This window comes from Salmo trutta, chromosome 7 (genome assembly GCF_901001165.1).
Source record: "Salmo trutta chromosome 7, fSalTru1.1, whole genome shotgun sequence".
In the NCBI taxonomy this organism is placed as follows: Eukaryota; Metazoa; Chordata; class Actinopteri; order Salmoniformes; family Salmonidae; genus Salmo; species Salmo trutta.
The window spans coordinates 46,652,462-46,665,181 of record NC_042963.1 but is presented as its reverse complement, the minus strand read 5'-3'; the positions used below and the strand labels follow the sequence as shown (position 1 = coordinate 46,665,181).

The 12,720-nt window shown below is 45.5% G+C and overlaps 1 protein-coding gene across 2 annotated transcripts in view; it reads left to right on the top strand.

Annotated features, from left to right (window-relative positions):
- LOC115197537 (nuclear pore complex protein Nup160) overlaps nucleotides 1–7,887 on the top strand; it is a 34,794-nt gene extending 26,907 nt beyond the window's left edge. The window contains exons 20-30 of one of the 2 annotated variants that reach the window (XM_029759172.1): nucleotides 1,120–1,236; nucleotides 1,416–1,703; nucleotides 3,341–3,446; nucleotides 3,581–3,802; nucleotides 4,163–4,273; nucleotides 4,472–4,595; nucleotides 4,840–4,938; nucleotides 5,094–5,235; nucleotides 5,402–5,527; nucleotides 6,210–6,305; nucleotides 6,440–7,887. In XM_029759172.1, coding sequence (XP_029615032.1) covers nucleotides 1,120–1,236; nucleotides 1,416–1,703; nucleotides 3,341–3,446; nucleotides 3,581–3,802; nucleotides 4,163–4,273; nucleotides 4,472–4,595; nucleotides 4,840–4,938; nucleotides 5,094–5,235; nucleotides 5,402–5,527; nucleotides 6,210–6,305; nucleotides 6,440–6,523 — 1,515 coding nt within the window. In that variant the 3' untranslated portion in view covers nucleotides 6,524–7,887. Of the gene's footprint in view, nucleotides 1–1,119; nucleotides 1,237–1,415; nucleotides 1,704–3,340; nucleotides 3,447–3,580; nucleotides 3,803–4,162; nucleotides 4,274–4,471; nucleotides 4,596–4,839; nucleotides 4,950–5,093; nucleotides 5,236–5,401; nucleotides 5,528–6,209; nucleotides 6,306–6,439 lie in introns of those variants that run through there. The other variant, XM_029759173.1, reaches the window with a different exon arrangement.
- Nucleotides 7,888–12,720: the final 4,833 nt, after the last annotated feature.

The following is a 12,720-nucleotide window of genomic DNA, read 5'->3' as shown; positions in this document are numbered from 1 at the left end:
ATGAAACATGGGACCAACACTACATGTTGTGTTATTTTTGTTCAGTGTATATAATTCACCAGTACATTTCTTGGTAGTCAAAAATGATTGCTATCAGGTAAATCACAGCTGGCCTGGTACAATGTTTGCTGCCTTCATTCAGGGATGCACTGTTTCAATGGCTCATCATTTTGTACAAAAACAGATGAATGTAACAAAGGCTGGGAATGACAATACAATCAAATTAGCAAGGGCGATGATCACAAGTCGGTCATAATGTGGCTAATAGGCTATCGTAGCTATATGTAACAGGCTCCGTGTTTTTAGCTTAACGTTAGCTAGCTGCTAGGAAGATGTCATGTCATTGGAGGAGTGGGTCGAATTACTTTTTCCCCTCGTATCGTTTTCCGGTGGCTATACACAGCTAGAGATGCAGGTGTCATTTGGTTAGCTAGCAAGAACTTGAACGACTTATCCAGTTAGCATATCTCTTGCGTTTGCAAATTCACTCTGGCTATCTACTCCAATTTCAGAGCACTCTCATCTGAGTATGCCAGAGCTCAGAATAACTGATGAATTTACGAACATCAACACCTGCTGAATGTGGCCAGTGTCAGTAAACATAGGCAAAGTAAGTTAGTCACGAACGCTCTGGATAACATGTAAACAGCCTAACCAGCTCTGCTAGGGTGAGTAAAATGGTCAAAGTAAGGCATTCTCTCATTTGTGTCTGGAGGTACAGTGAGGGGAAAAAAGTATTTGATCCCCTGCTGATTTTGTACGTTTGCCCACTGGCAAAGAAATGATCAGTCTATAATTTTAATGGTAGGTTTATTTGAACAGTGAGAGGCAGAATAACAACAACAAAAAATCCTGAAAAACGCATGTCAAATATGTTATAAATTGATTTGCATTTTAATGGGGCATTGGGATATTTTTTAGACCAGAGGAAAGAGTGCCTCCTACTGGCCCTCCAACACCACTTCCAGCAGCATCTGGTCTCCCATCCAGGGACTGACCAGGACCAAACCTGCTTAGCTTCAGAATCAAGCCAGCAGGGTGGTATGCTGCTGACGGTGGTTTGACAGAGCAGCACCAGTAGATGTTTTTTGACCCCCATTTGTGGCATGTTGTGTCCAGGCACTGCAGTGTTTCCAGGAGGCGGCGGTGGAGGTGGAGAGGGAGGAGTTTCTTCTGAGATTGACAGGAGCCGAGGAGAAAGCTGCGGCTGCACCGAGACTACAGTACTACAACAAGGTTACTATGGGAACCCGTTCTTTAAATAATATATTATTATTAGATTATTTATTAAATGTAGTCGGGTGCTCGTGCCCTACGAACCCTTTCAAACACAGTCTGGATGCACCTGTGTGGAATGAGATTTTTTTTTTTTTTTTTTTGTACAGTGTTTTTACTTATTCTCAAGTGTGTGTTAGGTGCTGCGGTTGCTGGAGGACGTTGGTCTGCCAGAGCTGGTCATCCATCTAGCCACTCTGGCCATCACGGAGGCCGTCAATGACCCCAGGAGTCAGGCTGCCCTGTGGACCCGCATCTTCAAGCATCACCTGGACCTAGGACACAACAGCCAAGCCTACGAAGCCCTCACACAGAACCCTGACTCCAGCAGCCAGTTAGACTGTTTGCGTCAGCTTGTTGTGGTTCTGTGTGAGCGTTCTCAACTTCAGGACCTGGTCCAGTTCTCCTACGTCAACCTGCACGATGAGGTAGACACACATACAGTCGTGGCCAAAAGTTTTGAGAATGACATTAATTTTCAGTCTGCTGCCTCAGTTAGTATGATGGCAATTTGCATATACTCCAGAATGTTATGAAGAGTGATCAGATGAATTGCAATTAATTACAAAGTCCCTCTTTACCATGCAAATTAACTGAATCCCCAAAAAACATTTCCACTGCATTTCAGCCCTGCCACAAAAGGACCAGCTGACATGTCAGTGATTCTCTCGTTAACACAGGTGTGAGTATTGATGAGGACAAGGCTGGAGATCACTCTGTCATGCTGATTGAGTTCGAATATGACTGGAAGCTTCAAAAGGAGGGTGGTGCTTGGAATCATTGTTCTTCCTCTGTCAACCATGATTACCTGCACGGAAACACGTGCCGTCATCATTGCTTTGCACAAAAAGGGCTTCACAGGCAAGAATATTGCTGCCAGTAAGATTGCATCTAAATCAACCATTTATCGGATCATCAAGAACTTCAAGGAGAGCGGTTCTATTGTTGTGAAGAAGGCTTCAGGGCGCCCAAGAAAGTCCAGCAAGCGCCAGGACCATCTCCTAAAGTTGATTCAGCTGCGGGATCGGGGCACCACCAGTATAGAGCTTGCTCAGGAATGGCAGCAGGCAGGTGTGAGTGCATCTGCACACACAGTGAGGCAAAGACTTTTGGAGGATGGCCTGGTGTCAAGGGCAGCAAAGAAGCCACTTCTCTCCAGGAAAAACATCAGGGACAGACTGATATTCTGCAAAAGGTACAGGGATTAGACTGGGGTAAAGTCATTTTCTCTGATGAATCCCCTTTCCGATTGTTTGGAGTATCTGGAAAAAAATATTGTCCGGAGAAGACAAGGTGAGCGCTACCATCAGTCCTGGGTCATGCCAACAGTAAAGCATCCTGAGACCATTCATGTGTGGGGTTGCTTCTCAGCCAAGGGAGTGGGCTCACTCACAATTTTGCCGAAGAACACAGCCATGAAGAATGGTACCAACACATCCTCCGAGAGCAACTTCTCCCAACCATCCAGGAACAGTTTGGTGACGAACAATGCCTTTTCCAGCATGATGGAGTACCTTGACATAAGGCAAAAGTGATAACTAAGTGGCTCGGGGAACAAAACATCGATATTTTGGGTCCATGGCCAGGAAACTCCCCAGACCTTAATCCCATTGACAACTTGTGGTCAATCCTCAAGAGGCGGGTGGACAAACAAACAACCCACAAATTCTGACAAACTCCAAGCATTGATTATGCAAGAAATGGCTGCCATCAGTCAGGATGTGGCCCAGAAGTTAATTGACAGCATGCCAGTGCGGATTGCAGAGGTCTTGAAAAAGAAGGGTCAACACTGCAAATATTGACTCTTTGCATCAACTTCATGTAATTGTCAATAAAAGCCTTTGACAATGAAATGCTTGTAATTATACTTCAGTTTTCCATAGTAACATCTGACAAAAATATCTAAAGACACTGAAGCAGCAAACTTTGTGACACAAATATTAATTTCCATTCTCAAAACTTTTGGCCACGACTGTACATTCTCTTTACATTTGGTTAGAGCACATTATGGACTATATAATTGTATCAGATCAAGTGTTTGACCTTGTTTCTTTGCTGGCTGCAGGTGGTTAGCATCATAGAGTCCAGAGCCAGAGCAGTGGACCTGATGTCCCACAACTACTATGAGCTGCTCTACACCTTCCACATCAACAGACACAACTACAGGAAAGGTGAGAGGAGCCTGGGACTCTGTCAGATATTAGCACTTTGTTTAGAAATGTGGCTGGCGGTATTTCTTTTTACTCACTCTCCATTTTGTGTGTGTTTTTATTTTGATGTGTTTGGCCATATCTGTGTCCTCCAGCGGGTACGGTGATGTTTGAGTACGGCATGCGTCTGGGCCGGGAGGTGAGGACACAGCTGGGTCTACAGAAACAGGTCAACTGTTGCCTGGCCTCCCTCAACTGTCTACGGCTCATCAGATCTGACTACGCCTGGATTGTCCAACCCACCTCTGGAGCGGTGTATGAGAGGCCCGCTGCATCACCAAAGAGGAACTACGATGGAGAGTTTACTACTGGTCCAGGTGAGATACTATAGGCATAGGTAACGATTTGTGATTATTATAATTACCGCTATAAATGTTCCTTTTTGGTCATTACCATCTTTACACCACTATGTTTGGGACATGGTGGAAAATGTGTATGATGACATGCTCTTTAAATTCTACAGTATTGTAATTGTTTGTCCGTTAAGTTCATGTTTTAAGTATCCCTATATTTCTGTTATTACGGGGCTATTACTCTGTTATTAGTGAGCCTGTGCCGGTGTCTCGTAGTTGATGATCCTGGCCTGAGTGCAATGGCAACCGTGTATTGTGCTAATACGGTTGCGTAAACTGGAACCTTGTTGTTGTCATTTTGAGTTAACATCCGTGTCCCTGCAGTGAGTGGTCAGATAGACATCCTAGAGCTGAAGGACCTTCAGAAGGAGTACGACCTTGCCCGTAGCCGCCTCACCCTGGCTCAGCATCACCCACCCTCCGCTGCCATTGCAGGTACAAACAACACTGATAACATATTCTCAAAAGTGAATGGAAAGTGACTTGTCAGTAAGCCATCACCAATGATGTTTTGCCTTGATACCTCTTAATGTGATAATTTAGAGGGGGGAACATTATTCCTGTAAGGAAACAAATTCACGAAACCCCTAATCGAACATCAGAAATGTAACAGTTCTGTGTGTGGTGTTGCAGGCAGCGCCTCTGCAGTGGAGATGATGTCCCTACTGGTCCAATCAGGACTGTTCGACTGTGCCCTCTCTCTCTGCCAGACCTTCAAACTCTCCCTCACTTCAGTCTTCGAGGGACTTGCCTTCAAGTAAGTAACAGGCTCAGTTAGGACAGAGTCAACTGCATGGAGTGACTTGAATTTATACGCATATCTCTCGTTGACAATGCATGATTTACGTGAATTTCCTAGTTATGCATGCAGTTAGTATTCAGCCTGTAGTGATCACACCAAAGTAATCAGTCTTGCCTTGTCTGAACTAACATGTAGATACAGGGGTTTCCTTCCTGTGGGTTGATAGTGGTGTGGTGATGCTTGCAGTTTGTATTTCCAGGTGTATAAAGTTACAGTACGGTGGAGAGGAGAATCAGAATGAAGCCTGGAACTGGCTGGCTGCCAATCAGCTGTGTACCATCACAACCAAAGAGTCAAGGTTGGTTAAATGTATGTACTCTTCATGGTACAAATTGGCTAGTGAATACCACATTGTCCACCTTGTGGTGCAGTTGGGAATATTAAAAAGGTCAACTTGAACAATAAAAATAGAAGTGAAATCATGTAAAACATTCAAATGTGACTTTCCGCCAGCGCGACAGATGAGGCGTGGCGCCTTCTGGCCTCTTACCTGGAGAAGCATCCTACTCAGAATGCTCAGCACCATCGCTGTGTCATCAACAAGCTGCTGTCACACGGTGTGCCACTGCCCGACTGGCTGGTCAACGCCTACAAGGTGAGAGAGTGCAGTATTTGTGCATGTATTTATATTGCGCTAAATGCAAGGCATATTTTCTGAGAAGGACCCCTAGATATGAATTAAATGGAAGAGTCCATAAATGTACCTTTTTGTAGTTGTATTTGCTCCCCATGTATAATAAAACAAGCTTGTTTTTTTTTAGGGGGTAGACGCTGCAGCGTTGTTACGGCTCTACCTGAACTACGACCTGCTGGAGGCAGCAGCTGGGCTGGTGTTGGAGTATGTAGATGCCCTCCTGGGGAAGGGACACCAGTACTTTGGCATCGAGGTACACTATACACTGAGTGTACAAAATATTAGGAACACCTGCTCTTTACATGACAGACTGACCAGGTGAATCCAGGTGAAAGCTATGATCCCTTATTAATGTCACTTGTTAAATCCACTTCAATCATTGTAGATGAAGGGGAGGAGACAGGTTAAAGAAGGATTGTTAAGCCTTGAGACATGGAATATTTGTGTCCCATTTAGCGGTTGACTGGGCAGGACAAAAAAACGGTATGGTAGGTGTCAGGTGCACCTGTTTGTGTCAATAACTAAAACGCTGCTGGGTTTTTAACACTCAACAGTTTCCTGTGTATCAAGAATGGTCCACCACCCAAAGGACATCCAGCCAACTTGACACAACTGTGGGAAGCATTGGAGTCAACATGGACCAGCATCCCTGTGGAACGCTTTCAACACCTTATAAAGTCCATGCCCCAACGAAGTGAGGCTGTTCTGAGGGGAAAAGGGGATGCGACTCAATATTAGGAAGGTGTTCCGAATGTTTTGTACACTCGGTGTACGTCACTTCCCATGTTTGATGCATGGTTGTTTTACCCATCTTAGTTGAACACACTTGATTCTTATCTCTAGAGAAGTGTCTAAAATGTCAATATAATGGATTGAAAAGTCAAATGTTTGTCCTTTTTTTAATTGTTTCTCTCTGGTAATGGTGTGTTGTACAGAGGCCCCTCTCAGCCACAGCGCCGTTGGTGTGGCTCCCATACACATCCATCGACCAGCTCCTCCAGTCGCTCAACGAGACCCAGACCAACGCCAGAGTAAGTTGATTCGAAATACTATTTTTGAAATCGGTTTGACAACCTGTGCTGACATCAAACCTGACATGACTGTCCTCAGTTTAAAAGTTAACATGCACCACCACGCTCCTCATTACTTGTCCTCTCCATCTCAGATGTACAAGAAACTGCAGGACAAGCTGAATGACTACCACAAACTGGTGGACCAGACGACGAGGAGAAGGCTCCAGGCCCAGTAGAAGCACCGTCTGTCAGTCAAAACACAGCACTGCTTGCATCCAGATTCTACTCTGCTACCAAAGTGTGCACTTACACACTCAGTCATGGATTTCAAAGCATTGGATTGGTGTAAGAATTGGCTGGGGGATGTTTCCGCCATTGCTAATTCCATGACGGGGAAGATGGAGGTGCACACTTTAGGAGGTGGGTGAAGAATCGGGTACAGCATCGGGTACAGCCTGGCCCCACTGCCCCTCCAGGTGCTGTCTCACAATGGCCATGACTCTCTGGAACACAAAACAGACTCAATGGAAGAAGGGAAATACATGTATTTTTGTACTAAGGGTAAATTAAACTGACTTATTCGTATGCACTTTGCCAGATTGTTTTGTGGCAGACATTTTGTGTTGTCTAATTTCTGGCAAACGTTGAGAGTGAGGGCTCAAGAATATGGAAAAGAGGAATGGGGAAAAAGTGTCCGTCTTACCTGCTTGTTGCATTTACATCTACTGTATACACTCACTGGCCAGTTTACTAGGTACACCCATCTAGTACTGAGTCAGACCACTCTTTGCCCCCAGAACAGCCTGAATTCTTTGGGCATGGATTCTACAAGGTTTCAAATGTTTGTTGCTCAGTTGGTATCAAGGGACCTAACGTGTGCCAGGAAAACATTCCCCACACCAGTACACCACTGCCAGCAGGATGAATTAATACTGTTTACGCCAAATCTTGACTGCCGTCAGCATGATGCAACGGGAACCAGGGTTTTTTTTAGTGCCCAGTTGATAGGAGTGGGCGTCTGCTGCAATAGCCCATCCGTGACTAGGATCGACGAGTTGTGCGTTCCGAGATGCGACGTTATGTCTGTTTGTGGCCCTCCTGTTAGCTTGCACGATTCTTGCCCTTCTCTTTTAACATGTCTCATCAACAACCTGTTTTTCACCCACAGGCAGGACTGCTGCTGACTGGATGTTTTGTTTTGTTGCACCATTCTTGGTAAACCCTAGACCCTGTCGTGCGTGAAAAGCCCAGGAGGTTGGCAGATACTGGATCCGGCACCAATGGTCATACAACGCTAAAAGTCACTTAGGTCACTTGTTTTGCCCATTCTAACGTTAAATGGAACAGTAACTGAATGCGTTGATGCCTCTGTGCCTGCTTAATATAGCAAGCCACGTGACTGGCTTTAGGAGCCATCCATTTTTGTGAACGGGTGGTGTACCTAATGAACTGGCCTTGAGTGTAGATTGTGAGTTCCAACTAACAATTTTAATGTGTATTTTTTTATGGAGGTACATTGTGATAATTATTGAAACATGTTGTTTTGTACTTTACTGCCTGTGAACTTTTACAATGCAAGTAAAGTTTTCCTTAGTATTAAGAAGTTGTCCTGAAGGCAATTTTATTAGTACTTGAACAAACTAAAAAGGTAGACTTGGCAAAATTACATCATACACAACGAGGCAACTTCCTGCTTAAAATCAACAAGAACTCTGCACTCAAATACACAGGGAAGTATATTCAAGACTGACACTTGGCTTTCACCAAATGTAAGCAACTCTCAAGGAAAGGTAAAAATTGGGAAGACGAGCCAATAGTGTCAGCTTTTTTTGGCAGAGTTAAAGGGGAACTGCACCCGCGCATTTGGCCTCGTTTTTTGGCTTGCTCAAGAAATGCGGGCGGCCACCAAATTTATTCGCCATGCTTCGTAAACGACAAGTGAAATGCTTACTTGCGGACCCTTCCTAACAATGCAGAGCAAAAAATAAAGAACTAAAGCAAGGTAATAGATAATGAGTAATGATAACTTTGCTATATACAAAGGGTAACAGTACTGAGTGTATGAGCCTTCCTCTGACACCGCCTGGTATAGAGGTCCTGGATGGCAGAGTTAGGCCCCAGTGATGTACTGGGCCGTACGCACTACCCTCTGTAATGCCTTGCGTTCAGATGCCAAGCAGTTGCCATACCAAGAGGTGATGCAGACAGTCAAGATGCTCTCAGTGGTGCAGCTGTAGAACTTAAGGATCTAAGAGCCCATGCCAGATCTTTTCAGTCTCTGATGGGGAAGAGGCGTTGTGCCCTCTATGACTGTGTTGGTGTATTTGGACCATGATAGATCCTCAGTGATGTGGATACAGAGGAACTTGAAGCTCTCGACCCGCTCCACTACAGCCCCATCAATGTGATTGGGGGCGTGCTCGGCCCTCCGTTTCCTGTAGTCCACGATCAGCTCTTTTGTCTTACTGACTTTTTGAGGGAGAGGTTGTTGTCCTGGCACCACACTGCCAGCTCTCTGACCTCCCTATAGGCGGTCTCGTCGTCGGTGATCAGACCTACCAGTGTCGTGTCGTCGGCCAACTTGTTTTTGGAGTCGTGTGCGGCCACGCAGTTGTGGGTGAACAGGGAGTACAGGAGGAGACTAAGCACGCACCCCTGAGGGGCCCCCGTGTTGAGGGTCAGCGTGGCAGATGTGTTGTTGCCTCACCATCTGTGGGTGTCCTGTCAAGGATCCAGTTGCAGAGGGTGTTCAGTCCCGGGGTCCTTAGCGTAGTGATGAGCTTGGAGGGCACTATGGTGTTGAATGCTGAGCTGCAGTCAATGAACAGCATTCTCACAGGTGTTCCTTTTGTCCAAGTGGCAAAGGGCAGTGTGGAGTGCAATAGAGATTGCGCAATCTGTGTATCTGTTGGGTCGGTATGCGAGTGCTGAGTAGTTGGACAAAACGAGTATCGTAACTGATATAGGACATTTTCCTGATATGATTGTTAGTAATTATCCGCTATCGTAAAGATATTTTCGGGGGGCCTCCCGAGTGGCGTAGCGGTCTGCTACAGACCCGGGTTCATTCCCGGGCTGTGCCACAATTGGCCGTGGCCAGGAGTCCCATATGACGGCACACAATTGGCCCAGCGTCTGGGTTAGGGGAGGGCTTGACCAGGGGGGGCTTTACTTGGCCTCGCCCTAGCGACTGCTTGTGGCGGGCCGGGTGCCTCCCAGGCTGACCCCGGTTGTCCGTTGAATGGTGTTTCCTCCGACACATTGTTGCAGCTGGCTTCCGGGTTAAGCTGGCGGGTGTTAAGGAGCGCGGTTAGGCGGGTCCTGTTTTGGAGGACGCATGACTCCACCTTCACCTCTCCATAGCCCGTTGGAGTTGCAGCGACGAGACTATCAAAATTGGGGTGGAAAATATTTTTGGGTGCCAGCTCACCTCTTTCAATAAAGTGTGAGGTGCTACGTGGTCTAAGTAACTCAACTGGGTAGTTTGCTTGTCTGTAAAGAGAAGGGTGGGCTGTAAGTTGATCTTGCTGCTCTGATTGGATAGAGCAAAGGCGTATTTCTCGGTCTAGTCGCTTCATAATTTCACCCCATCACTTCTCGCATATTTCTGTCTGATCCTTTAGATTGCTGCTACCTCCTGTTAGCCTAGCAAGCTATCAATGTGCATACAAGTTGGGTGAGGGTTGGGAAAAATATTAACTACCGATGTGCATTATGACAGTGACAGCAAAGTTAAGGACACACACTGCTCCTAATCTGCAGCTTTTTTGGTCTATAAATGTGCAGGGAGGCATTTTGACCTCGACTTAGGCATATTAAAACATTTGGTATCATCCAATCCGACTATCGGATAACATCACGAGTATGGCCAGGTTGGCACACCCAGGTCCAGGGTGTCTGGGATGATGGTGTTTATCGTTCACTGTTGCTTGCTTAGAAGTGAGCATAGAAGGCATTTAGCTCGTCTGGTACGCTCGTGTTGCTGGGCAGCTCATTGAGTGCCTCACTGGTACTTCTTGAGTTTTTGCTTGTAAACAGGAATTAGAAGGATGGAATTATGGTCAGATTTGCCAAATGGAGGGCGAGGAAGAGCTTTGTATGCGTCTCTGTGTGTGGAGTAAAGGTGAAGAGTTTTTTTTTCCCGCCTGTAGTTGCACAGGTGACATGCTGGTAGAAATGAGGTGTGACTGATTTCAGTATATCTGCATTAAAATCACCGGCCACTAGTAGTGCCGCCCCTGGATGAGCATTTTCTTATGGCCCCTATACAGCTCGTTGAGTGTGGTCTTAGTGCCAGCATCGGTTTGTGGTGGTAAATAGACAGTTACGAAAAATACAGTGAAAACTGTTGGTAAATAGTGTGGTTATAGCTTATGAGGTATTCCAGCTGAGGCGAGCAACACCTAGACTTCCTTAATGGAAGCGCACATTTTCAATAGTGCGCACCAGCTGTTAAGACACCACCCTCCTTGAGCTTACCCCACGCTGCCGTTGTTCTGCCAATGTATAGAAAAAGCAGCTAGAATATTATCCATGTCCTTGTTCAATCAATTTTCCGAGAAATATAGGATATTTGTTCTTCAGGTCCCGTTGCTAGGAGTCTGGAACAGAGCTCGTACAGTTTGATCTCCAATAGAACAGAGGGTAGAGGCGGTTTATTTACTCGCCACTATTTTCATTAGGTTGCCCCAAATCACCATCTCTTACTTGTGTCGGGGATGAGGGCCTGGTCCGGGGTGAGCAGTATGTCCTACAGACTCGTTGATGTAGAAATCTTCATCCAAATCTAGGTTAGTGATCACTGTTCTGATATCCATAAGCTCTTTTTGGTCATAGGAAACGATGGCAGAAACATTATGTACAAGAAAAGTTGAAGACAAAATAGCAGAATTGGTCAGGAGCCCGTAAAACGCCCGCTGAAGATTTGAGTCATTTAGCAGACGCTCTAATCCAGAACGATTTACAGAAGTGAGGGCCTACTTTTTTCATACTGGTCCCCTGTGGGGATCAAACCCACAACTCTGACGTTGCAAGCACCATGCTCTACCATCTGAGCCACACAGGACTATACATTCCAGCACCAAGATAGAAGCCAAACATGAGTTGGCTTGGGGGTGTGTCTTTTGCCACCACCAAGACACACCCATCTGTCAGAACCTTTCCCAAAGTGGTTTCTCCCCTCTCAATCACAACAAACCAACCTCTTGCAGGCTGAGTTCAATAACTACAGGCAGATGTATGGTGAGATGCCAGAGGAAGCTTTGAATAGGTCCGTAGCCTACAGAGTAATATCAGAATTTATGTAGATAATCTATACTAAGCGTTTTGATAACTTTCAAATGTAGAATAAACAACTCTTTCCATAGAAGCAGTGTTCTGCTAATATACCAATGTGCATCTTTCATCGTCATTCCCAGCCAATACAGATACTGTGACTATCGGCATTTTGTCTGGTGGTAATGGGGCTACCTTGGCCAACGTCTGTGTGGTGTCCTGATCCGGTTGCAGAATACACAGGGTTTCTACCTCCCCATATTGACTGATACCATTCAATTCAATATTTTTAAAAAGTCAGTAAAATGGTAATGCAGAGTGCCAGGTCTCTTTCCATTCAGAGAAATCAGAATCCAGACTGGACTTCATCTTGCAAGTCTCCATGTACTGGCGCCATACATGTTTCTGTGAACACATACCGTCACTATTCAATTCCCAATGGCAAGTTGGATAGCTAATATGACACAAACCGGTACTATGGGCTCCCGAGTGGCGCCGCAATCTAAGGCACTGCACCTCAGTGCTAGAGGTGTCACTACAGACCCTGGTTCGATTCCAGGCTGTATCATAACCGGCCATGATTGGAAGTCCCATAGGGCATTGCACAATTGGCCCAGCGTCGTTAGTGTTTGGCCGGGGTAGGCCATCATTGTAAATAAGAGTTTGTTCTCAACTGACTTGCCTAGTTAAGGTTAAATGAATAAAAAATGTTGAGGTTTGAACAAGTCAAGACTGCACTTCACAATTACTACTAGTATCTGCTTGGCTGGGTAATTAACCTACTCTTATCAAGTCGGGTATTTTTTTTAATGCAACTTTTCACGTAACACATTTACCTGTTGTTGACGAAGCCGTCTGTCAGAGGCCTTATGATGGTGTCCTTTTCATTGGAGTCGAGGGATACAAAGGAGGTGTCACAAGGGTACTTGTGAGGTATTCTGAGGTCGTAACTGACAACCTTTGAAAATAGCAAGTGAACAGTGAAGGAAATAGTTTTTGGCGGTCACTAAACCATTGTATGATACCTATCTTTTCTCCTGGTAGGTCCCGGCGTCTGTTCATAACCAGGGGATCAGTCTGGCACTCAACTGTGCACTTTGTCTTAAATAAAAACTGGGTCAACAATTGTCATTTAGGTTTAAGGTTGAATTGATTTGCA